Source organism: Kockovaella imperatae, assembly GCF_002102565.1.
Source record: "Kockovaella imperatae strain NRRL Y-17943 chromosome Unknown BD324scaffold_1, whole genome shotgun sequence".
Taxonomy (NCBI): domain Eukaryota; kingdom Fungi; phylum Basidiomycota; class Tremellomycetes; order Tremellales; family Cuniculitremaceae; genus Kockovaella; species Kockovaella imperatae.
In genome coordinates, this window is record NW_019028941.1 from 616,463 (window position 1) to 639,503 (window position 23,041).

Consider the following 23,041-nt stretch of genomic DNA (forward strand, 5'->3'; position numbering starts at 1 on the left):
ATGACAAGCAGTCGTAGAGGCGTACATCTTTAGCCAAATGATTATCGTGGTATAATACCTGTCACGCAGGATCTAGAGGTCCTTGAGCTCTGCCGCACTGACAGGGTGACCCGAATCGTTCACCACTGTGAGTCTCAACACCATCTACCATCTAGACCCTTTGCATGCCCAGCTGATTACAAGAGATACGGTAGTGTGTTTTACCGCTCGTGGCCGTATTTCCGAAAAAGTCACGTCCATGAGCCTCCACCTGGCAACAAAGATATGTACCCCTCCATCATTCGACACATAGTCAGCTCCCTGTCGAGTGCTATTACAGACAGACCATGTCTGACCTCAATCCGAATCTACCAAAGTATCATCCAGATCAACCCGAACAGTCTATCCCACCGCTTCCAGGTAGCATCCCCGATCCACCTGATGAGCACCCGACTGAAGATCAAGTGATCCCGAAAACAGTCAGTCCAATGAGTTCACCTCAGGGAGTGTGAGTGGGCGTGATGTGCTGATCCGATGGTGTCCTGCAGAGCGAGAATCTACCCCCTGTTGTTCTAGGATGTGCGACATTTGGCTACGGCATATATGCAGACACGGAGAACTTTCTGTCAGACATGTCATGCCGGACCGTTCGGTATGCACTTCGATCCGGCATCAATGCATTCGACACGTGTAAGCTAAGGACGCTCTCAGAGCTCTCGAGAAGCTGACAAGATTCTCAGCGCCGTGGTATAATCCCTCCGAACAGGTCTTGGGTCAAGCTCTAGCTAAACTGGCTTCCGAGTTCCCTCGTTCAAGCTACAAGATTCTGACGAAAGTGGGCAAATATGGCCCGAGCCCGCCAGAACACATGTACGATGAAAAGACTGTCCGCAAATCAGTCGAAAATAGCCTAAGGAGACTCAAGACGGACTACTTAGACGTCGTCTGTGAGTCCATCTCGGACAATAACCACTGCTGACAGTGCAGACCTTCACGATGTCGAGTTTGTGACTCCATACAAAGTTCCAGCTGGACATCACCTGGAATCGCCTCCGACAGATCTTCTGACCCCTCCTATCAAATCTCTCGGCCCAGGAGAAGATAATGTATTAGAGGGTCTCAGAACACTACGAGCCCTTCAAGCCGAAGGCACAATCCGAGCCATTGGAATTGCCGGATACACTCTTCCCGTTCTTCTTCGTATAGCTCTACTAGCAGCTAGCACGGACATTGGACCCCTGGATATCCTTCAGACATACTCTCATGAGACACTCCAGTGCTCGACACTAAGCCAGGGCTACTTGGCCAAGTTTGAAGAAGCGGGCGTCAAACAAGTGATGAACGCTGCTCCTCTAGCTATGGGCGTCCTCACGTCGGCCGGCGCTGCCGACTGGCATCCATTACGGATGGCAGGAGACAAGAGCGGGGCTTATGATGCCTCGCGAGAGGCTGTTAAATGGTGCAAGGAAAATGAGACGACATTGGAAGAGGTTGCGGTGCAATCTGGATTTAAGGAGCTGAGATCACCGAACGGAGTCAGAGTGCCCACAGTCATTGGGTGCAAGAACGTGGACGAAGTCAGGCGGACAGTCACTGGCTGGCGCAAAGCAAACCTGGAACCGGAAGCACCGAAAATGGCAGAAGCCATCGCAGCGGTCAAAAAGATCTTTGAGGATGTGGGTGCACAGGGATACAGCTATTTGAGTCCGCCAGATGCGTGATGCAGATGCATTATCGTTTCAATGCTCGGCGATGCTCGGCACTACTCCCAGTCACCGTGGACCAGAGCCAGCAGAGGAAGGTTTCTTGGGGCAGAAATTGGCCTACCAGTCTACGATAAGAATGATACAAGGGGTACTGTCCGTCAGCGGGAAGCCTTGTAGACCACATACCTTGCGCTCTGTGATCCATTCCGTGAGGAACGTGCTCGCGCAGAAGAGGAGACTCAGCTGTGTCCGTCAGAGGTTGTCTTTTAAGTGTTGCACTCACGCAGAAGCAAGGTCCAAAGATCGACCCTACCAGCCATCCACTCCGTGTGACTTGACTACTGTTCCCTGCGACGACCACGAATAGCGCTTGAGAGACCCAAAATAATTGCTCAGCTGCAAAGTTTGGGTGGCGCGTCCAAGCAAATAGGCCGGAGGTAATGAAGCCAGGGTGATGGGACTTGGGGAAGGGAGCCGGTTTCGGTCCAATCCGGGTGCTGTGGCGTGGTTGCGAGACTGTCGTCTCTCCATTAGAAGAGTGTTTGGACGTTTGATATGCATACATCTGGCGGTCCGCTTTCGCTTCGATATAGAGTATCGTCAGAGCAACCAACGTCAGGGCAACATCTCCCAGGTGGAGGACCGGTGTTGAGCCTGGAGCAGTCTGAAAGCGAGCGGGAAGGTAACGCTCAATTGCAGAGTAAGGCAAGGCCATGGCTCCTGATTGAAGCTCGGAGGGTGGGTGAACGAGAACAGCATGGAAAGGGAGTGCCAGAGCGAACAGGAGTAGAGGTTGCGCAAGAGCTGGGGGGTCAGCGCAAAATCAGACATGTTAACTCACCAATGACAAAAATGTGCACGAGCTGAAAGAGCCAGTTGGGGACCAGCTTCTTGAACTGAGTGTATCGATAATCCTCTGATGTCAGATCGTAGAAGTCTCGCTTGAGAGCATGACCGAAGAGTCTGGTCGACCAGATGAGCTGAGAGGATCAGCATCAGGGTTTTATAGCACTATGGCTCACCTGAAGGGTCATCATTAACACCAATCTAGGAAGGTTGTGCGCATAGACCCCAGCGGAAGGATTCAGAAAAGCCCACAGAAGGATCATGTAACTACAAAGTGGAGTGTAAAAAGGCCAAGATCGGTCGACCCAACCGACATTGCCTGATATCAAACCCATAAAGTAGAATAGAGGTATCATGAACGCCGTGAAGAGCATAGGAGCATGTAGTGGGTGAGTCAAGGGATCGAGAAAGTAGGTCCATGGATTCGGCGATGGATGAGAGGTAAAGTGGAAAGCGGCGCTGGGGACCAAGGTTAGGAGGGATGTCGGCAGTCGAGCCAGATAAGGCATCGCTGGCTTAAGCACTGGCAGTGCCATCTTTGCCAAGGAAGACATAGTGAGCTGTGCGTGCGGCTTCGTCCTTGTCGTCCTATTGTCCTGTCCCTCAAGCAGACGATGATCATCCACCGAACATCGGAGATCGCATGTGTGTTACGTCATGATGGTCACGTGTTACCCACGTGGTCTTTCCGGAAAGTTAAGCGCGGAACGCAGTCCTTCGTGAACCGAGTATATATGGGTCTGTTGGTCTTTGGAATGATAGGAGCAGCTAGTTGAGAGTCCGGAGCAGTCCACCCGATGACATGCCATGGACAGGCTAGATATCCTTAGAGCTCCTCTTCTCGCCTAATCTCAACCACTTTCTCACCATGGCTCACCCCGCTCGACTCTCACTTCGGGCGCCGCCTCATCTTCCCTTTATTCAAGGTTATCCAGGTATCCTTGCTTCCTCGTCTTCTCGTAAACAGCCGACGGTGGATGGTCAGCTAGAACTTCGGGTCGCTCAGAATACGATCAAGGCAAAGTGGGTCAGAGTCGAGCTACGCAAGTACGAATCACTCCCTCCAGGATTTCCTACGTCGTCTCAGGGAGAGACATGGGATCATGTCGGAGAGATTTGCAATCTTTGGACCGCGAAGGACAAGGAATGGGATGTGTTGGAGCAAGGGGACTTCAAGTTCTCATTGCCTCTTCCTGATGATCTTCCGTCGTCAGTCGAGATGCCTCAGGGCAAAGGCATCCGCTACGAGCTTGTCGCCGCTTTGTGCTATCGACAGAAAGGCGGAGTCTTCAAGAAGGAGGGCGCCCCGATCATCAAGGTCACAGAGCATCTTCGGATCATCAGACATGATCTTCATTCTGCTTGGCCGGTCTATAACATCCCTGATACGACCGTTGGATCCAACAACGATCTGACATTGACGGTCCAGCGGCCGTGGATAGGTATTGGACCCAATGATCGGATGCTTCTCACCGCGACGCTCAAGTCTAATAGACCCTCACCATTTCAATTGAAAGGCTTTGAATGCCAGCTGGTGGAGCTTGTCACTGCTCTGCCTCAACAGGATCAAGCTGGCACGAAAAAGAAGAGTAGACAATCCGTTCAACCTGTCACTCGTAGTCGAGTCGTGACATCTGCAAGGATAGCAGTGTCGGAGAGTCTCGGCAGGGGAGGCGAGAAGTCCGCTCGGGTTGACATGAACGCTCCCTCTGGAGATAAAATGTTCTTGACCGTCAGTCGAGCTCGCCTCCTCAGGATAGAATACAAGCTCGAAGTCAAGGCTGTATTACATGGTGCACCAGAGCTCAAGATGGGAGGAATGATTTACACTGTGGGGCCCTTCTCCCGAGCCAACGCGCAGCAAGCAGTCAAGTGAGTCATCGCGAAAAGGTACTCCGAGCTGAAAGCCAGCGATATCGGTTACGTCGAGACCTTATGTCCCGGTGTTGTCCGACCAGATCCGTCCCCCAAGCCGTCAATGAATTCTAGTGCCATGCCTCGACCGACGTCCGCCGGTCAGCTGTCAAATACCAATTTTGGTCCCAATGCGCAAGGACGACAGACGGATGCGAATAATCGTCCCGCAACATTTGCAGGTCGCCCTCAATCCATTCAGGGTTTCACCCCGAATGAAGCCTTCCGGCGGCAACTTTCGAGCGGATCTACCGCGACGACCAACACGACCATGACTACCATGACAAATATGACTGGAAGACCATATTCCGTTGCCATGCCGGCTCCATCGGCTTATACGCCCCTCAAAACCGATACAGGCTCAGCTGCACCACCTCTGCAGCCATCAGCGTCGCCGATGCTTAGCTCTGACAGTCATGAGCGGATGAGCTCAGAGATCAGCCACGACAGTAGGATGAAGCGATATTCAACCGCCACGTCAGCGACTTTTGGTCGATGGGATAGAGATCTTCAGAATGCTATCAGCGTGAGTGATGCTAGCCCGAACGGCGCTCACGATTCTCGCAGGGAGCCCCGGTTCGAACTGGATCTTCACCAACCGGATCACCAGCTATACCAGGCACAAGCTCGCCGCCAGGTCCGCAACGGAAGTCAACCTCAGCGACGGCATGGCCTAATGCGGAGCAGGAGAAGCTCAAACTCTATGACGATGCTAGATCCCGAGCAGTCGTTAGTCAATCGGCTACTGGCGCCTCTCTCGATACCATCGGTATGGAAGGCCCTCCACCTGAGTATGAACCCCCACCACCCGGGGATCCGCTGTTTCCCCTCGCCACCAAGATCCCAGCAGTTACCATCACGCAACCTTCTCTTACGACGGATTCGTCGGCAGCTGGTCCTTCTCGATTACCCAGCTCATCATATGCTTCCGCCGCCGAGGAGAAGGAGACCCAACGCAGACGATTTCAAGAGGCTCAGAATAGAGTCGTCTCAGGGTCCAGCAGCGGGACACCGAGAGCCTCAGGTTCCTCCACGGATCCCTCCATCCCCATAGACGCTGGCTCAGCCTCTCTTACCTCTCGCTCATCCCCTGGACCCTCCATTGCGGTTGATGCAGGTCCTGCCCCTAGACAACCTCGCTCCTCGGCAGGTCCCTCTTACGCGATTGACGCCGGTCCCGTCCCTGGACCGGCTACTCCTCGTACTGTCGCAATTCCGACCGGACTTGTGGGCTCCACTGAGAAGGAACAAATGAAGCGATTCTATGAAGCGCAGGATAGAGTGGCTCGCTCCGGCGCCCCTGAGAGCTCGAGCGCTGCTAGGCAGTCACGACCATCCGATCCGTCGCCGTCGGGTTCGGGTAGTGCAGCGGGTATCACCGATAAAGAGCAGATGAAGCGATTCTATGAGGCTCAAGATAGAGTCGCTCGAGCCAGTATCTCTCCTGACCGTTCGAAAGCCACGGAGCAATCTCCGACACCTGGTGCCTCGAGCTCGACAGCCACGCCAGCTCTGAGTGAGAAGGAACAGATGAAACGATTTTACGAAGCTCAAGATAGAGTCTCCAGGCGTTCCCTCAATCCTGGAGAGTCCTCTTCTTCCTCCTCCTCTGCAAAACCGCTTGGTTCCGGCACGCCAAATCACAAATCTTCGCCTCAGACAGCTCTGAGCGAAAAAGAACAGATGAGACGGTACTATGAAGCTCAAGACCGAGTGGCTCGGGCTGCTACTGGCTCACCACCGAGTACAGATACTCAGACACCGAACGCTGGACCGTCGACAGCGGCAATCTTCCCTGACACTCCAGATACACCTACGCCAGCCGTTGCCGGTCCCTCGAGGCGGATCATGTCGGGATCGGGATCGGGTTCGGGATCGGGATCGACTTCTTCGCCTCTCACAAATAGATCAGAATACATGTCAGCGTCAGAGGAGAAAGAAATGATGAAGCAGCGATTTGAACGAGCTCAAGAAGCCGTTCAGAAAAAAATGAATGGGTCATCATCATCATCCTCTCCGCCACCACCATCATCGTTTACTGCCTCAAGTTCTCGACCCGAGCCCGTCAGAGAACCCAGCTATTCCAGTACTTCTCCGCTGGCCAAAGAGGTCCTGGCTCGTGCATCATCCCGAACGAGTGATCCGAAGGATTTAGGTCCAGCCGATGGACCACCTCCGCCTTTACCTGCTAAACCGCCGATGGAATACATCAACCTGTACAGTCCGGTTGACTCGAATCCGACGTCCCCTTGGCGTCCATTTGGCGAAAAGGGGCAGAAGCCTGATGGGCATGCGAGGAACATATCTGTAGATAATTAGTCTATTGAGGGCATACATGAGCTCTATATTCTAGACACCAAGCTACATGGACCGTCGCGATTATCGCCGCTCCGTCGGGGTTCGAAATGAATTTTGGATTGATTTTTTTTGCTGCCAAAAATCTGAAACGTGCTTACAACAGAAATATATCTGTCATTTAACGATCCCCACAGTACCTGTCAACAGCTGGCAAGGCGTATCACACAGTAACAAGCCGTGGCAAGAGAGTCCCAGAATGACTGCCTTCGCCGGGTCCCAGCGGAATCCGCTCCCGGAAATGATGACCTCCATTCGGATAGACACTGCGGGTCAAGTTGAAATCGTTGACCAACTCTTACTGCCGTGAGCCGCCGTGTCTTCTGTGTGACCGGCACAGCTGAATGAACCAGACACACTGTCACTTGGATCCCTATCTCCACACCTGAGGAAGCTTTCGAGGCTATCAAGTCGATGAAGGTGAGCCCCAGCGGCATCGCGCGAGCTGCTCTTGACTGTTCCCTCAACATTAGATTCGAGGAGCTCCAGCTATAGCATCTTTGGCTGCTCTGTCCATCCGCTCTCATTTGTCGGCTCATGACTCTTACAATTCCACGTCCAGCGTCAAGGAAGATGTCAGCAGGATATGTGACTACCTCCAGTCATCTCGTCCGACAGCGGTCAATCTTGCCGAAGCGATGGACAGGATCCGATCTACTCTAGATTCTGGTTCCGAATCCCAATCTCCTGTAGACCTCGTCGATCAGATCAAACAAATCTGTACTGCTGTGCATGGAGAAGACCTTGAACGGTGCATTACCATGGGTCGACTGGGAGCCGAGTGGTTATGGGCAAAGAGGAGAGCAGGGTCTGGAAGTGGGAAGAAGGGTCTGAAGGTTTTGACAGTCTGTAACACGGGGTCATTAGCCACATCGGTGAGGATAGACCTCAAACTCCGATCGCTTTCATTCTCATTCATCTTCTCCCAGGGCTACGGAACCGCGATCGGAGTCATAACAGCTTTGTTCGAGGCGGATCAATTGGAACGAGCGTATTATGCCCAGACTACACCATATCATCAAGGTACGTCGAATTCGAGCTGAAAGACCTGCACTGATGTCATATCAGGCTCTCGTCTCACATCTCTCGAGCTCACGACATTGAAGATGCCTGCATGTATGGTCTGTAAGTGCCCGTTACTCAAGCCCATGATTGCTGAGAATTGTTCAGGCGATACTGCGCTCGGCTCTCTGATGCAGCTTCACGACATCGATGGCGTGATCGTCGGAGCGGACAGGATCGTCGCCAATGGCGATACAGCCAACAAGGTGCGCGGTGACAGTCCGAGAGAGTTATGACTGCTCACATCCGCCAGATTGGCACATATCAAGCTGCTGTATTGGCGAACAGGCACAGCGTCCCTTTCATGGTCGTTGCGCCAGTTACAACCGTCGACTTATCGCTGAAGACCGGTGCGGAGTGAGTACCGAGTCAAGATGAAGCACTAGGAGCTGAGTGATCCCAGGATAAACATCGAGCAGCGTCCAGGCAAGGAAGCCACTCAGGTGCGAGGCAAGAATCTCGAGACGGGAGAAATGTCGGTCGTCCGTATTTCACCAGAAGGGGTTGGAGAGGGATCAGAGCTTTGGCAGGGAGTCTACAACCCAGCATTCGATGTCACTCCTGCCGATCTCATAAGTGAGTTGTAGCTCCGCAAACTACATGCTGACGGCTCGTTAGGCTGCGTGGTCACTGAAAAAGGCGTCGCAGAACGTCAAAAGGGCTCCCAGTCCATTGATGTGGCTTCAGTCTGCTGAATGCATACTGTACTGTTTATGCTGATGTGTGGCGCACTCTGCCACCTAGCCGAAATCTTGGTATCGATACTGACGTCTCGCCGGCTTTGCTCCACACCCATCGCTTCGACCTCCTTTGTCATCCGGTCTCCCTTGCTCGTCAAAGGACTAATGGGAAAGGCATTTCCTTGTTTTTACCGGTTGCGTCGTTGACCGAGGAGTGCTGTTGGATTTGCCGTTGTCAATGTTGACGTTGAATCTGACTAGGGAATCTTTCGCCACTGATCATCCTTCTCAATCACCCTGAAGTACCTCTCAACATCATTGAAACCCAGTTCCAGGAGCGATCTACTGCATTGAAGCAAGGTTGAGAGCTAGCATTGAAAGGAGGAACGTCGAGTGGACCTCCATTCGACACACACGATAGGCCTGTCCCGACCCTCTTCACCACAAGGACAACAATCATGGGATCACGGCGTCCAGGTGTGCCGTTTCCCCTCCTTCTCCTGTACATTCTCATTCGCCTCGCCCACCCTTCACCCCTCACTAGTGCTCAATACGTTCGCTCGAGACATGAGCGCACAAGGATACACGAGAGAGACTTTGGGACGACACAAAATCGAACGATCGGCAAGCGGGATCATGTGGGTTCAGGTGCCCGTATCAACCATCTCGAGCTGATGTCACCAGGAGGGCTCGCAGACGAGCACCAGCAGGGATATCTACCTGACGGGGCACGACGACATTTGTCTCTTTGGTCCACCGGATCCGTTCGCGTACATTTCAGACTCGGGGTACAACGTGGTCTCGTGGTGTTCGAAGGTGAGTCGACTTGCCAAAGATAGGTATTGGAAGAGGTGAGGTGCTCATGCACTACTCAAAGGCGGGACACGATGCTCGATTGATACCTGATGGCACATTGCACGGGGTGACATATGTCAAAACGCCGAATTACGTTCAAGTGTCAGGATTGTGAGGCGTCTCAGCTTCCTCTGCTTGAGGCTGATCTCATCCAGTGGTGACTTTACAAAGATCAATATCGCCCCTGGCGATTATGGTGGACAGTTTGACTCCAGCACACATACGCCGGACGGTGCGAAAGTGTTCATCAGTGATTCCGACACGAGCAAGGACTGGGTGGTGAGTCAGTCCTGTACATTGCGGTCGGACTGACTGGCGCACAGATGCTGATCTCCGCTACAACGTATTGCCTGCGAGCATGTACCGGTGACGCCAAGTAAGGGTGTGATCATTCCCCGAAAAGAAGGGTGAGCTGACGCCCATTCTCAGGTTCTGCCCTGCCACGTACGATCAGATGGGCTGCTACTTCTTCACTGGAAATTCAATCGGACAGGATGGAGTCTGGCAGAATTGCAAGTCAGACGATGGCGATCCGCCAGGAGTCATTGGGGGATCAACTTATTCCCAGGTGAGTCTCAGCACGTCTACCTAATCCCTAGCTCTGACCTCGGGCTTCCAGGGAGCCCAGCCTACACCTGATCCTACTGCTCCCGCGCCTTCCAATTGTCAGACCGGATCTAGCGAAGCCAACGGCCAGACCATGCCTCCATATTACAGTTGGGATGGGACTGGTATAGCGTCCGTGGCTAGTGGCATACCAACTGGACAGGCTGGTGCCTCGAATGACGGTAATTCGCCGTCGACCAGTTGGGTAGCTGTCCAGACTTGTACACCGTGTGCGGGAGGGAACGGCAGCAGCACTGGCGGAGGCGGAGATGGCGACGCCGGTTTGTCATCGACGGCCATATCGGCGCCTGCAAGCGACGTCACCCAAAATGTCGGCATCACCCAGGTCAGATCCTCGCCTCCAATTTCTACGTCAAATGCTGCTGCTGGAGGAGGAGGTCTAGTGGACACACCTCCGGATATAGACTTGAACAGACGGCAAGATTTGGACGTGGAGTCTCAGTCCGTGACCAATAGCGGTGATCAATGTTGCTTTACCACCTGGACACCAACAGTCATTGGAGGAGGCGCAGCTCAGACTTCCGATGCGGTCGGGGCATCTTTGACGAGTGGAGGGGCAAAGATTACAGACTCAGCTGGGTCATTGCTTGCAAGTGGCGTATCAGCGGCATCTCAAGGTTCAGGTTCTGGAATCCTGCTGACTGGGACGGCGACGGCGGCTTCTGAATCCATTCATCCTCTGATATCATCTGGAATATCTGGAGCGTCTGGATCACCAAGACCTACTGGCAGTCTCATGCCAGGGCCGTCCTCGAACGCGACTGGCGGAAATGTTTCTGATGGATCGGCTTTGGGCCTGCATGATGTTATCAGCGGTGTGGACGGATATGGAAGACTGGTACTGAGCCTAAGTATTGGATTGGCAGTGGTCGCCTTCATGAGCGGCGGCACTGTATTGCTCTAGGAAGGAGGTCTTGTATACCCGTCTAATGGGGGCTGGAAAAAGTGCATGTCATCCTGCAATGGTACGAGCCGCACCTTTCCGAAGAGCTCTTCTGCCGAGCCCGAACAAGCGGCAAAGCGGGATCTCGTCTCGTTCACCGGCGATGATTTCCGCGAGAGCGCATGATTTGCCCGCAAGCCGAACTCTATCCAGGACGTGATTGTAATCCACTAGACTGGTCTGAAGGTGGCCGGGCAAGATAGAGTTGGGACCAAGAGCCCTGCTAGCGTGTCATATTCGTGGTGAATTCAGGCTGATTGATCGGTGACTCCACATGATGAACTTGAGGGGGGCGACATGATGAATGTTTAGAGAGGTAGTCTGGTCTTCGTTATGCCCAATGAATCCGCCATCCCCTGTTTTCTGATCCTGTGACTACACTCAAGATGAAGTGGTCGATCTTGGCTCTGCTTGCCACTTCCTGCATCGCATCTCATGTCAACTTGGACAAGAAGAGTAGCTGTATAGGTATACAATACGACTTTGGCGACAACGGAGGGGCCAATGACACCCGAGCCGATGCTGTCAAGGTGAAATAAGTCCCAAATCCCTCAGCATCACCGACTGACGACATGTAGGCTGCCTACGTCGATGCCTGGAATGATTACGCAGATCATGCATTCGGATTTGACGGATACAATCCCCTGACCAAGACTGGAACGACTGGGTCTGGCGGATGGGGTCTGATCATCATTGACGGTTTCGATACTGCCGTCATTATGGGCCTTAAGGATATCGCGGATAGGCAATTGCAGCATATTGCGAGTCAAAACTTCAACGTCAGTACGGATCCTCAGATCGATGAATTCGACACCATCATTCGGCTCATTGGAGGTCTACTAAGCTCTTACGATCTCATCACCTCGCAGCTTGTGCCTTTTGCTGGAGACTACAATCAGACTCAAGTCGCCAAGCTGTTGGACGGTGCAAAGACGCTCGCAGACTTCTTGTCTCCAGTGTTTTCATCACCAACCGGTCTACCCTACTTTTGGATCAACACCACCACTCGAGTTCCATCCGAAGGATTCTTCCAGAACACAGCGACGTTCGGAACTGTGATTTTGGAATACCACCGTTTATCCGATCTCACCGGGGATGAGACGTATCGAAACCAAGCTGACAGGGCTGAGGCTTGGCTTTTAAACCCTCAACCGGCCCCAGTCTATCCTAGTCTCGTTGGAAGTCAAGTCAATATCGACTCTGGTCAGTTCGAGAATGAAAATGCAGGTTGGCAAAGTGGTGTGGATAGCTTTTTCGAGTACCTCATCAAGTCTGTGGTATATGATGATACTCAACAATACGCTGGAGAATACCAATCATTCTGGACGACAGCCGTGGAGTCCACGCAGCAACATCTGGCTGTTCATCCTTATAATCATTCTGAATTGACGTTCATCAATATCCTCAATAATACAGGATATCCCACAGACGAAATGGACGATTATTCCTGCTTCGCCGGTGGCAACTGGTTACTCGGGGAGCGTACCTCAATCGACAAGACTTCATTGACCTAGGATCTGCCTATGCAGATACCTGCCATGCACTGTACAATAGTACCGCCTCAGGCTTGAATCCTCTGGCCATTGGATGGTACGATGCGGAGACAAATTTGGCGTACGAGGCGAAATACAATAACGACAGCTCGGAAGCTGCTGTCGCTCGAGCGAATGCTGATGAGTGGGGCTATTTTATCAGATACGACGACTATGGAGCGCTCTATACTTTATACCCTGAACCTATTGAGAGTATGTTTTACGCTTGGCGGATCACCGGAGATGAAAAATGGAGAGATTACAATTGGGAAGTGTTCCAAGCTCAACAGAGAGATGGGAAGAGACCTCCAGTGACCATGTCGAGTCTTTTCAACGTCAGTATGCCCAACGGAGGTGATCAGTATCCAGATATACCGAGGTGAGGTAACAGTAGCTTAAGGGAACAGGGGCTGAGGGAGCTCCAGTTACTACTTTGCAGAGACGCTCAAGTATCTCTATCTCACATTCGCGGACACGGATCTGGTAAGGCTGGACGCCTTTGTGTGAGTCGATACGTGATATCAATAAAGGTCTGAAGCTGATCAGTCTCACTCAGTTTCAACACCGAAGCCCATCCCATGAGAGTTCAGAAGGGTACATGTGCTGCTGCAGAATCCAGCTAGAGAAAGCAAAAGAGACCTGACGCCACAAATGATGATGCATCTCAGTTTCCGCCACACCCACCTAGCGGCTGTAGCGGTAACAGCCGCCGCCAGACCAGAAACGGAATCAAAATTTCCCAACAGCTGCAGCGGAATCAAAAATCACAATTTTTTGGGTAAATAGCGATGATGCGACGACGGGGGGGAAGACAAGCAGCACTGCAAAGGAAAAACACGACGCCCCTCCCTGAACCCTCTTTTGCTATTTATTTCATTTCAACCAATACAATACATCCCTTCGTCCTTCAAACACCATCTTCTCTACAGACCGCTCTGCTGCTGCTGCTGCTCACTTCTGCTACCTTGGAGGCCGCTGAGACGAGTACAGCTAGAATCAAAGAGCATCATCCCCCCCCTACAAAAAGGCAGCATCGCTTGGGATTTCCCGCCACTCCGGTGCACAGTCATTTCTTAGCATCCTCTACAGGACAACAAATAGAACTGGTCTCGCAAGGCATCTTGCTGAGAAGCGTGTTCACAACAAGCAGCCAGTGCGATCAATCTGTCCTGGTCCTTCAACCCGAGTTCGGTCCCTACCTCGACCTGACCTCATCGAACATCTTTCCGCCCATCAGCTGAACCCGTAGCTTGGCGCGGCATCTCTCCCCTTCTTTCCCTTCTCCCTTTTCATTCATCAACCTCGGATCATGATCTCACTCATCCTCGCTTCATTCGCCCTGCTCAGCCCTCTGGCTAGCGCGCAAGGTCCCGACCTGTCATCTGCCAACAACGTCACTTCCTTGGAGGGCGAATGGAGTTCGAATGCAGCCGTTGGTACAGGAGGAGTGAGTGGATGCCCATGCCCAGCTTTCCCAGGTCGCCAAGACTGTCATGTCCCCGTCAACCCTTTCGCGCTTTCTCGCGCCATTAGTTCACGTCGTGAGCTGTCACTGACGCTTATACTCAGGACTTCTGCATCCCAGCAGAGATGAAGTTTACCTATCCTAACAACACTGGTATCGCCTACGCTTTGTGAGTATTGACACCATGCGGAGGTTGTTTGATCATGCTGACCAGGATGTCTTCTCTCTCCATTCCATTCCACCTCACTGTCATCTGTTACAACCACTTCTCCCTCCGTGGTCTGCATATCACAGCACCGACGATGGATTTTTCGAGGAAGCCATGTACCGGTACAAAGGGAATGCCTCAAATCCAAAGTGCATCACTGCGACAATACAATGGCAACATGGTAGATATGGGTTGAACGACAACGGATCTATGACTCTCTATCCGTTTGGCGCGGATGGCCGAATCCAGGTCCAGGATCCGTGTGCTGCGGTGACCAATATCATCACCTACATCGACCAGCAGGTGAGTTGTTTCTTCGTCTCTCATGGGGAACCTGTGAATAACCTTTTTTTGGGCAGACCCTGTACGCGGATTGGGGCATTACCATTGATCAACAGACGAAGAACTACGTGTTGAAGCTCAACCGGTTCGATGGCGCAAAGATGCCACCGGTGCGTACGAATCCATGATATAAGGGATCCCTTGTTGACGCGACACAGATGTACCTCACAGCGAGACCACCCAACATGCTCCCCACTCAGCCTCTGACAGGAGTAAACGTGAGTTTTGATCAAAACACCTCATCATTAACTCGCTGACACTTGTCTCCAGGCGAGTGGACAGCAGGTCACAACGCGAAAACGGTCGACCGTCACCATCTCTGATTTCCTCAAGCGTGGATCTGCCCCTTCAAGACTATCACTAGGATCAGATAATGCCGTCATGGGCGCCGCTGGTGTTGCCGTCGGTCTCATGGCCAGCATCAGCGTCTTGCTGTTGTAGGTCATTTTTGTGATGATAGAGGGAGGCGGAGGTGGAAGGTCCTATCCGAGGCATGGGGAAAATGGACTTCCATGAGGTGGACCCAGAGGATGGGGACTGGAGTGACAGTCAGAGCTCAAGGCGATACTGAGGATCAGGGACAGATAGGTTCGCCCTCAGGATTTAGACACGGCAGGCGGACGTTACGCGACATTTGCCATAGTAATTGTATCAGAGAGAACAAATACTTTCACGGACACTGGTGTCACGTAATACCCATCATGATGCATTGCGACGATACGATATACTGGAGAGTCCGAGATTGGCAACTGTCGTATGATTCAAAGAGCAGGCAAGCCACATCAGAATGGATGACATGTGTAAACAAAACCCAATGTCCGCAACGCGGCGACCATGACAAAAGTTCGAAATGCTCGTGCGTGTCTTTCTCGTCAAGTACCTGACGCGTGACTGATCGTCGAGCAGCATGGTTTCGCTGAGAGAGCGCAAGTCGAGACCATCCTATGCTGCTATGGCAGAGGGCCTCGAAAACCTGTCCGATGACGAAGAAGATGCAGACAGCAAGCAGGGATCCGCTTCAGGCTCCGGATCCGGCTCACCTCGAGGGTCCAAGTCGGGTTCAGGTTCGGATTCTGCATCAGGCAGTCATTCTTCCTCAGACGATGAGAGCTCTGTCTCGTCTGGTGATTCGAGCGAGTTTGACCCTGAGGCTGAGAATGGAGACAAGAAGAAAGGCAAAGGGGTCAAAGGCAAAGGGGTCAAAGGCAAAGGTCAAACGAACCGAGGGACTGCATCCAAGGGAAATGGAACTGCCGCTTCCTTTTCCGAGAACGACGAAAGTAGCTCGTTTGAGGACTCGGACGAAGATGAGGAAGAGGATGACCTGCTCGATATGGCCGAGGATGGAGATGGCGGTAGCATCGTGGACGATGATACGTTGGATGGCGCTCAACATGCCAGCAAATGGCCACGACAAAAGCTGGGATCTTCATCGTCGAGCAACGCCGCTATCGGAGCTAGTGTGCCACCGCGTACTTGGCGCACGATCGACGCCAAACTTTACTCTCCATCTGATACAAAAATCACACCGAGGGCCTACCAAGATCTCCTCAAGAACTCTGCGAGAGTTCTCTCTCAATCTCCGAATAAGGGCGTCAAAGATCCAAAGCTCCTCAAAATACATCATGATCGACAACGGAACATGGGCATGGAAGGATTCTCGACTGGACCTCTGACACCTTTCGTCACCCGACTCGAATCGGATCCAAGGGATCACTGGAGCTCCGGGGTGCAAAGTCGAGCGGAACCGACTTGGATTCCTGACACACTTGACGGCGATAGGATGATGGCGAAACGAAGAGAGAGAATCTGGAAATGGGAATATGCAGTAGCTACCGAGGTTCCTTGGCAAGTCTGGGAAGGCGAAGGATGGTGGCATGAGACGAAAGTGGGTGAGAGTCTCAGCGCGAGTGGATCTACGAGCGAGAGCGGAAAAGGCAAAGGCAAAGAACAGGCCCCTCAGAGACCTCCTGGATGGATTCTTCGACAAGAGGTTAGACTAGGACTGGAAGGGGTGGGACGTTTCGATCTCAGTGAGATGCAGATGCTGTCTGAGCAGTACGTCATCCATGGGAGATGGCGAGCTATGGGTGACTGATATCTCAACAGGGATGCCGAGTCTTTCCTACCGACGTTGATCGACATACATGGTAATACTTGGGTGCCTTTACAATGTGGTCAAGGGTCGGAGGCAATGCGGGTCAACCTGGGCATCTTTGATAATTTGCCCCTGAGTGAGTCGCCACGTTAAGGACGTGCCTGATCTTGATCAGACGACCTCGGTTCCGTGCATCAAGGATTCCTCTTGTCTACAGGCGGACCAGTGTGGGGTGTTGATTGGTGCCCTCAGGGTCTTGACCGTGAGTAAGCCTTGCAGATGTCAGCTGACAATGCCGCCCAGGATCCTCTACGGAATACCTCGCAGTCTCATCTCTGCCTCACATCGAGACTCAGCCGTCTATCGGCGAGAAATGGCCTGAGGATACACCTGGAAGTATTCAGATCTGGTCGATGAGTCTGTCTTCCGATTCCTCGAGCTCGAGCGCTCGTTGTGATATCGTACTCTGTATCCAAGGTGGTAATGCGATGGACGTCAAGTGGATGCCCCTGGGAGCGTGGGACGAGGCAAGTCGGCGATCTGTGACTGCTCATGCTGCTTGCTGATTCGCCAACCTCAGTCTTCGACGAAGGATGGTAGTCTACCAAAATTGGGGATCCTCGCGGCTGTCCAGCTAGATGGTTCGATATCGCTCTACTCCGTGCCGACACCGGCGAGTCTTCGACAGGCTATGAATGTCCCTAACGATGGGAAACCGTTATATCGTGAGTCGACCAAGCTCTCAATGCATATTGCTGACAAGTCGCAGTGAAATCTTCACCCCTCCTCAAATTGCAAGTCGATGATGCAGCGTGCAATGCCTGCGATTGGCTCAGCGGCGGTCGATTAGTCGCTGGTTTGTCGAATGGTGAGGTGTCATCGACTAAGGAGCTGACCAGCAAGCTCACGTCGTTGTCTGGGATGTGCTGGAGGCTTTGAAAGCCGGTGAAATGGATGGTGGGGCTATATTACAATATTGTGCTCATCGCGCCGCCAGTCTCGCCCACAGCTTATACACAGATCGCCATGGCTGCCGTCCGCAGTGTCAACGCCGTCAGAATACCACACGGGACCGCACAAGGTCTACCGCAATACGACAGAGAATCAACGTATCTTCTCGCAGGGACTTATGATGGTAACGCCATATTGCTTGATACTCGAGACGCTAGCAACCCTATTGAATTGGATCATCAGCGGAGTGAGTCGTCCTTGCTTGACGATCGACGATTGAGGTTCGTTCTCGCTGACTTTACCTGTGTGACGTCAAGCTCCCATCATATCCACTGCGTTCTCTTCACAGCTCCAGGCTCCCTTGTATGGCGATGGCGACTTCAACGTCGTCATGCAGAAGCAATTTGGTGCAGCTACACACCGATCAAACATATTGATGATGCATCGTGGCCCAGTATGGGTCAGTCAGATGTTAAGCCGCAGCCCTGCCGACGCTGACGATCCCTCCAGAGTATCGCTACGTCAGATTACCATACGATGGCGGTTTCCGGCGGGGCGGACGGGGCTGTTCTGCTGAGCAACCTCAACAGAGGCTGGCACAAGCGCAAGGGCGCGGTGAGTTAGGTCTTAGAGCACGAGGCGAAATCTCGATTGTCTGACATTAGCTCAGCCAGTCCACTTTCTACGTCGCTTTGAGATGGACTACGATCATGAGTCGGGGACCTACCGAATGGTTGATCAGTTTCATCAAGAGGTGAGTAGTGTCGGTCACGAACCTTTCGATGCCCATTGATGTCCGCCCCAAGTCGGTCATGGCGCAAGACGCTATCGATAGAGGGACTAAGCTAAAGAAGGGTGGAGATGCGTTGGCCGATCCGGCCTTCATGAAATCCGTAGCTTGGTCCCCTCACTGTGCGATTCACAAGGTCACTTGGAATTCTGCCAATGGCTTGAACAGTGCCGGCTGGTTGGCTAGTGGAATGGCCAGTGGTTTGGTCAGGGTTGAGTGGGTCTCGGGCAGGTTCCAAGGGGACACTTTGCCTATCAGGATGAAGGATTTGGATTGATGCTGCGGGCCGCTGAGCACGAACCAATGAGGCGCGTGACCACGTCTAGGATGCCTCGATTTCTCGCGGGTATGCGCTGCAATCATGCATCAAGACCAACGAACGTTGACACCGTCTATCTCGTGCCAGTCCTCGTAATATGGGACCGGGAGGACGCTTCGTCCACCTCGTCCACCTCCTCCGCGTATAAGACACCCTGATATCGCAGATCGAGATGGTGGACCAATGACGAGATGAGGCAAGTAGTTGAGATGTGTAGTCTTCAGACTATTTCAGGTGTTCTCTGGCCATTTATCACAGTCGCGATTGGATATCTGGCGCAGATTGATACTATAAGGGAGCAATGTACTTAGATACTTTCTCACGGCGGAAAGGGATGTCTGTTCATCGATCTAGGGCAGCCGCTGTGTGTTCCTGGAGCTAGAAGAGAAGAACATGGAAGGGTAGAAGAAGGAGACAATGGGGAGTGACCCATTGGGGCTCCTGCTTACAAGGGCGGCGTGGCGGCGTGGCGAGTCGAGCCTCGTGAAGACACCCACCAAAGCAATCTGCCACATTTGAACGAGCTATGACGTTGACCGGGTATTGTACCAAATGCTACCGAGCAATGCGCCACGTAGCTTGCTCTACTGATCGACCTCGACACCTCCTCCTCCAATATCATCGGACATACCCAATCAAACACCATGGCCCCTCCCAAGCGCGCTCTCATTGCAATCTCCTCGGCTCACGCGCCCTTGTACCCCGACGGCAAGGAGACTGGCCTCTTCATCACCGAAGCTCTTCACCCGTATGAAGTGTTTGAGAAAGCTGGATTCGAAGTTGACCTTGCATCAGAGACTGGGACATACTCTCCAGACTGGCTGTCTACGACCGAGGACTGGCTCAAACCTGACGAAAGGAAGATCTACGAGGACCACTCGTCTGGCTTCAGATCCAAGCTCGACAAGCTTCACAAGGCGAGCGACCTAAACTCAAAGGACTATGGTATCTTCTTCGCATCGGCTGGTCATGCTTCCTTGATCGACTATCCTGATGCGAAGGATCTTCAAAAGATCGCTTCGGATATCTGGGCAGAAGGAGGAGTGGTCTCTGCAGTCTGTCACGGAGGCGCCATCTTCAAAGGCATCAAAGACAAGGACGGAAAACCTATCATCGCGGGAAAGAACGTCACTGGATTCACGACCAAGGGCGAGGAAGAAGAAGGTGTCTTGGACACCATCAAGTCGTGGAACAGACCCACTATCGAAGCCTCTGCCAAAGACCTCGGAGCCAATTATGTGTCTCCTGCTGGACCTTGGGATGATTTCACCCAGACAGATGGGAACCTCGTCACTGGAGCCAATCCTGCGTCCGCCACGTCTACCGCCAAGGCTGCTGTAGCAGTATGGGAGAAGCTCTAAGCGGACGGATGGCGAGTCGACGGCGAAGCGTAAATCGCTTCGCGATCGTAGCAGACTGTGATTATAGCAGCAGGCAGCAGAAAAGATGAGAAGCCTCAGAGATCCGTGTGCTACTCGTGCAAAGTTGAACGAAAATCCAAACGAATGTATCTCCGTCGTTGTGCTCGCTGCCTGAACAGTCACCAATAGCTTGTGCACGCAGTCTGAACATACCAGCTGACCAACGGCAGTGACACGTGAGCAGATCCGGGAGAACGGAGATGGCGTCGGGCGCTAGATACAATCTGAGACCCGATGATGGCTCTCTCTCAACCTACCAAGCAATATGAGCGAGCGACACCTGGTTGTGGTCACCGGCCCAGGATGGTGAGGTCGAGTCTCTAAAGTTTTCTAGGCCTGATCCTGGCGCTCATGCCGCACAGGGGTCACGTCATTCCCTGCGTACTCATTGCTCTGAAGTTCGCGCAGAGGGCTCCAAATCTCCAAGTGACACTCGCAGCTTTCCCCGATACATATTCAAAGCTAGACGAGGAGATGTCTAGGAGGCACAGAGAGACCTCTTTAGAGGTCGTCTCGCGCGTCCAGTGGCTGGAAATCAAGAACGAGCTAGAGACCGACTCGAGAACGCCTTACGAGATGTTCTTCCTTGGTTTGATGGTACCTTCGAACCAAGCGGGAAACACCATCGGTAATAGGCTCAAGGTCCCGCCCAGCCTCGTCATATATGATGTAAGAGCGGCCTTTTGCTGGATGTAGATCTCACTATTGATCCGCTTGTCGCAGACTGCAGTAGAGACCATTCCAACTCAAAGCATTGTACGCGGCATTTCGAACGAATTCAACATTCCCTACGCACCTTGCCTTTATCTCGCTCCCGTCCTGTCCGCTGGCTCTCTGAGGTGAGGTCCCTCCACTGCATCGACTAGTGCCTGTGCTGAAGTATACGTACGCAGACTCAATGGCAAAACCGAGCACGGAGGTCGATATGAATCTTTCTTTGAAAGCTTGAAAGAGAACGAAGATAAGGGATTATCACCAAGCGAGGCGGGTAGGAAGGTGGGTCGGTCGTCAAAAACTTGCACGAGGTCTGACTTTTTCTGACCACCACCAGGCATTTGCACAGATGAATGGGGAGCTGCTTGAGACGCCAGACCTTCCGCCAATGTACGACTGTGAGTGGAGTGGTCAATAGTTTACTCGGCTAATGTCTTTCTCTAGATGAACTGCGTGAGACATGTCCGACCTCCTCCAGAGACTCATGCTTTCAGATCCCGGCTTGTATGGCAGAGGTTTCCCTGCTCGGATCACTCCTCGAGTCAGGGCTGTTCTCGAGGCGCGACTCAGTAGTGATGGATTCGTCACCTTCGGTGTCGAGGAAATCGAGCCAAAGTCGAACGAGCTACTTCGCAAAACATTAGCGCCCATGCCATTGTTCGCGATCGGGTGAGTCAAGGCTTGTCAGGAGGAGTCACCCTCCTGAGGCTACTCTAGACCACAGCTTGATCTGCAGCGATGGACTGAGCAATCTCCAAAGTCTCGCAAGGGGCGGTCAGCTGCAGAACTGGGGATCCTCGAATTTCTCGACAAAGCCCAAGACAGTTTTGGTGCCAAATCAACAGCGTACTTTTGGTAAATCTATAGCTTCAAGAGCTCACATCTGACTCGAAATGCTCAGCCTCGGTAGCCAGTGGTGGCCGGAAGACAGGCCGGAATTGATTCAGTATCTGGTCGAGACCTTGCTAGAAGCTAAACCTGCTCTGCCCTTTCTGGTCTCCGCTTCCGCAGCTGGTGCAAGTCTTAGTGAAGAGCTCAGATCGCGCGTCGAGGCGAGCGGTCGAGGGATGATTGTGAGCTGGGCGCCACAAGTCGCCGTTCTTCAACACGAGGCCATAAGGTTCTTCATTGTGAGTTTGACTGGTGAGTGTCAAACACCACTAATCTCCCTCACAGTCACATTGCGGATCTGGTTCGACTATCGAAGCTATCATGGCGGGTGTGCCTATCGTCGCATGGCCTTTCACTGCAGACCAGCCGATGTGGGCTACAATCAGTACGTCTGGCGTGTATTCTTTAAGGTGTTTCTGACTGTTCGATGCAGTTTGCAGGGTCTACTCTGCCGGAGTCCAGCTGTACCAAGTCAACAGTGGGATGAAAGGACGACCGCTGGCCGTCGGCGGCATCGTCCATGAGACGGAAGAGGCCATCAAAGAAGAGATGACAAGCACTTGGAGCATCATGCGCAGTTCCAAATATGACGAGATGAGAGGGCAGATTAGCAAACTCCGAGACCTGCTCTTGGAAAGCACGGAGCGAGGCGAGACGAAAAAGGCAATGGACAGTGTGGTCGAGACTTATCTCAGTTGAGCACTGTGCATGTACCAATCGTCCTGCCAGTCACGTCGTTATCAGATCCCTCAGCGTGGCTGTGGACATCCACCCTCCATTCATTTGAGCTCGGTCAGCCTTCCTTTCAAATTAAATCCCTCATCTTCAGATATCGGCCTCCTGCGCTCACATTCCAAGGAATGCCACTGCACACCACTAGAATCAAGCGCACCATGCCCTCTAGAACGAGCCACAAGGGCAAATACAGCTTGATCTCATATCACCGGTACCCCTTGCATCTCTTTCATTCATTTCTCCTACTATTGACTACTCTCCTCATTCTTCTCGAAGGCTCTTCGGGACCCGGATCAGGGTACTGGTGGATAGATCTGAAGTATACCGACGGGGGATCTTGGCTCTTAGGTGGACTTGGGGCCTGCGAGAAGGGAATCAGGTCAGTTTGCAATCGTTGACAATGACTTGAGACGTAGATGTATAGCTGGAGAGCATCCGCCGCCACATTTCGAACAGGTACGGGGGGTACTGGTCTGGCATATAGCAGGTACGAATAAACTGGATCATAAATGGCTAACGCTACAGCTGGTGCTCTCTTCTTCATTATAGCCTCAGCGAACACACTTCTCATCTACTTTCCGCCGCCATTATTGTATCGGAACACAGCG

The 23,041-nt window shown here is 52.6% G+C and overlaps 11 protein-coding genes across 11 annotated transcripts; 10 read left to right on the top strand and 1 right to left on the bottom strand.

The window, feature by feature from the left end:
• The first annotated feature begins 219 nt into the window (after positions 1–219).
• Positions 220–1,706, top strand: BD324DRAFT_611829 (NADP-dependent oxidoreductase domain-containing protein). The gene is made up of 4 exons (XM_022014316.1): positions 220–458; positions 528–669; positions 720–926; positions 967–1,706. The coding sequence occupies exons 1-4, from the start codon at positions 327–329 to the stop codon at positions 1,698–1,700; spliced, it is 1,215 nt and encodes a 404-aa protein (XP_021874388.1). The 5' UTR covers positions 220–326; the 3' UTR covers positions 1,701–1,706.
• BD324DRAFT_611831 (hypothetical protein) lies at positions 1,707–3,144 on the bottom strand. The gene is made up of 5 exons (XM_022014317.1): positions 2,708–3,144; positions 2,527–2,665; positions 1,969–2,489; positions 1,872–1,928; positions 1,707–1,836 (listed from the first exon to the last, which is right to left on the bottom strand). Exons 1-5 carry the CDS (start codon positions 3,083–3,085, stop codon positions 1,711–1,713), a joined length of 1,221 nt encoding a protein of 406 aa, XP_021874389.1. The 5' UTR covers positions 3,086–3,144; the 3' UTR covers positions 1,707–1,710.
• A 255-nt stretch (positions 3,145–3,399) lies between these two features.
• Positions 3,400–6,764, top strand: BD324DRAFT_647629 (hypothetical protein; the record flags this gene model as incomplete). The annotated part of the gene is made up of 3 exons (XM_022017689.1): positions 3,400–4,403; positions 4,443–4,971; positions 5,013–6,764. 3 exons carry the CDS (start codon positions 3,400–3,402, stop codon positions 6,762–6,764), a joined length of 3,285 nt encoding a protein of 1,094 aa, XP_021874390.1.
• Positions 6,765–6,999: 235 nt separating this feature from the next.
• On the top strand, positions 7,000–8,557 carry BD324DRAFT_575358 (hypothetical protein; the record flags this gene model as incomplete). Its single annotated transcript, XM_022013123.1, has 9 exons — positions 7,000–7,106; positions 7,154–7,220; positions 7,274–7,675; positions 7,730–7,823; positions 7,869–7,925; positions 7,971–8,068; positions 8,116–8,219; positions 8,266–8,438; positions 8,481–8,557. The coding sequence occupies 9 exons, from the start codon at positions 7,000–7,002 to the stop codon at positions 8,555–8,557; spliced, it is 1,179 nt and encodes a 392-aa protein (XP_021874391.1).
• Positions 8,558–9,000: 443 nt separating this feature from the next.
• On the top strand, positions 9,001–11,039 carry BD324DRAFT_678154 (hypothetical protein; the record flags this gene model as incomplete). The annotated part of the gene is made up of 7 exons (XM_022018978.1): positions 9,001–9,180; positions 9,227–9,358; positions 9,420–9,508; positions 9,553–9,676; positions 9,721–9,773; positions 9,827–9,965; positions 10,017–11,039. 7 exons carry the CDS (start codon positions 9,001–9,003, stop codon positions 10,926–10,928), a joined length of 1,629 nt encoding a protein of 542 aa, XP_021874392.1. The 3' UTR covers positions 10,929–11,039.
• A 314-nt stretch (positions 11,040–11,353) lies between these two features.
• Positions 11,354–13,122, top strand: BD324DRAFT_647632 (glycoside hydrolase; the record flags this gene model as incomplete). Its single annotated transcript, XM_022017690.1, has 5 exons — positions 11,354–11,497; positions 11,546–12,449; positions 12,497–12,878; positions 12,925–13,002; positions 13,056–13,122. 5 exons carry the CDS (start codon positions 11,354–11,356, stop codon positions 13,120–13,122), a joined length of 1,575 nt encoding a protein of 524 aa, XP_021874393.1.
• A 200-nt stretch (positions 13,123–13,322) lies between these two features.
• BD324DRAFT_611838 (chaperone for protein-folding within the ER, fungal-domain-containing protein) lies at positions 13,323–15,241 on the top strand. The gene is made up of 6 exons (XM_022014318.1): positions 13,323–13,946; positions 14,069–14,133; positions 14,259–14,475; positions 14,532–14,624; positions 14,673–14,732; positions 14,785–15,241. The coding sequence occupies exons 1-6, from the start codon at positions 13,809–13,811 to the stop codon at positions 14,953–14,955; spliced, it is 744 nt and encodes a 247-aa protein (XP_021874394.1). The 5' UTR covers positions 13,323–13,808; the 3' UTR covers positions 14,956–15,241.
• Positions 15,242–15,421: 180 nt separating this feature from the next.
• BD324DRAFT_647634 (hypothetical protein) lies at positions 15,422–18,630 on the top strand (the record flags this gene model as incomplete). Its single annotated transcript, XM_022017691.1, has 12 exons — positions 15,422–16,572; positions 16,624–16,748; positions 16,788–16,874; positions 16,916–17,154; positions 17,193–17,337; positions 17,382–17,480; positions 17,516–17,569; positions 17,610–17,810; positions 17,881–18,023; positions 18,074–18,178; positions 18,234–18,317; positions 18,370–18,630. The coding sequence occupies 12 exons, from the start codon at positions 15,422–15,424 to the stop codon at positions 18,628–18,630; spliced, it is 2,694 nt and encodes an 897-aa protein (XP_021874395.1).
• A 602-nt stretch (positions 18,631–19,232) lies between these two features.
• On the top strand, positions 19,233–20,196 carry BD324DRAFT_611851 (class I glutamine amidotransferase-like protein). Its single transcript, XM_022014319.1, has one exon. The coding sequence runs from the start codon at positions 19,317–19,319 to the stop codon at positions 20,031–20,033; it is 717 nt and encodes a 238-aa protein (XP_021874396.1). The 5' UTR covers positions 19,233–19,316; the 3' UTR covers positions 20,034–20,196.
• Positions 20,197–20,268: 72 nt separating this feature from the next.
• BD324DRAFT_611861 (hypothetical protein) lies at positions 20,269–22,400 on the top strand (the record flags this gene model as incomplete). The annotated part of the gene is made up of 11 exons (XM_022014320.1): positions 20,269–20,399; positions 20,456–20,762; positions 20,817–20,932; positions 20,987–21,089; positions 21,145–21,205; positions 21,252–21,260; positions 21,302–21,476; positions 21,525–21,662; positions 21,709–21,937; positions 21,984–22,083; positions 22,132–22,400. Exons 1-11 carry the CDS (start codon positions 20,359–20,361, stop codon positions 22,395–22,397), a joined length of 1,545 nt encoding a protein of 514 aa, XP_021874397.1. The 5' UTR covers positions 20,269–20,358.
• On the top strand, positions 22,401–22,850 carry BD324DRAFT_611864 (hypothetical protein). Its single transcript, XM_022014321.1, has one exon. The coding sequence runs from the start codon at positions 22,559–22,561 to the stop codon at positions 22,829–22,831; it is 273 nt and encodes a 90-aa protein (XP_021874398.1). The 5' UTR covers positions 22,401–22,558; the 3' UTR covers positions 22,832–22,850.
• Positions 22,851–23,041: the final 191 nt, after the last annotated feature.

What these genes read in the sequence shown, in the direction of transcription:
- BD324DRAFT_611829 (XM_022014316.1), top strand. Translation starts at nt 327, where the DNA reads ATGTCTGACCTCAATCCGAATCTACCAAAGTATCATCCAGATCAACCC. An exon ending in ATCAAGTGATCCCGAAAACA is followed by an intron (nt 459 to 527) that starts GTCAGTCCAATG and finishes GGTGTCCTGCAG; the next exon opens with AGCGAGAATCTACCCCCTGT. An exon ending in CATCAATGCATTCGACACGT is followed by an intron (nt 670 to 719) that starts GTAAGCTAAGGA and finishes CAAGATTCTCAG; the next exon opens with CGCCGTGGTATAATCCCTCC.
- BD324DRAFT_611831 (XM_022014317.1), bottom strand. Translation starts at nt 3,085, where the DNA reads ATGTCTTCCTTGGCAAAGATGGCACTGCCAGTGCTTAAGCCAGCGATG. An exon ending in CGTGCACATTTTTGTCATTG is followed by an intron (nt 2,490 to 2,526) that starts GTGAGTTAACAT and finishes CTGACCCCCCAG; the next exon opens with CTCTTGCGCAACCTCTACTC. An exon ending in TCTTTGGACCTTGCTTCTGC is followed by an intron (nt 1,929 to 1,968) that starts GTGAGTGCAACA and finishes TGACGGACACAG; the next exon opens with CTGAGTCTCCTCTTCTGCGC.
- BD324DRAFT_611838 (XM_022014318.1), top strand. Translation starts at nt 13,809, where the DNA reads ATGATCTCACTCATCCTCGCTTCATTCGCCCTGCTCAGCCCTCTGGCT. An exon ending in ATGGCGCAAAGATGCCACCG is followed by an intron (nt 14,625 to 14,672) that starts GTGCGTACGAAT and finishes GACGCGACACAG; the next exon opens with ATGTACCTCACAGCGAGACC. An exon ending in AGCCTCTGACAGGAGTAAAC is followed by an intron (nt 14,733 to 14,784) that starts GTGAGTTTTGAT and finishes ACTTGTCTCCAG; the next exon opens with GCGAGTGGACAGCAGGTCAC.
- BD324DRAFT_611851 (XM_022014319.1), top strand. Translation starts at nt 19,317, where the DNA reads ATGGCCCCTCCCAAGCGCGCTCTCATTGCAATCTCCTCGGCTCACGCG.
- BD324DRAFT_611864 (XM_022014321.1), top strand. Translation starts at nt 22,559, where the DNA reads ATGCCACTGCACACCACTAGAATCAAGCGCACCATGCCCTCTAGAACG.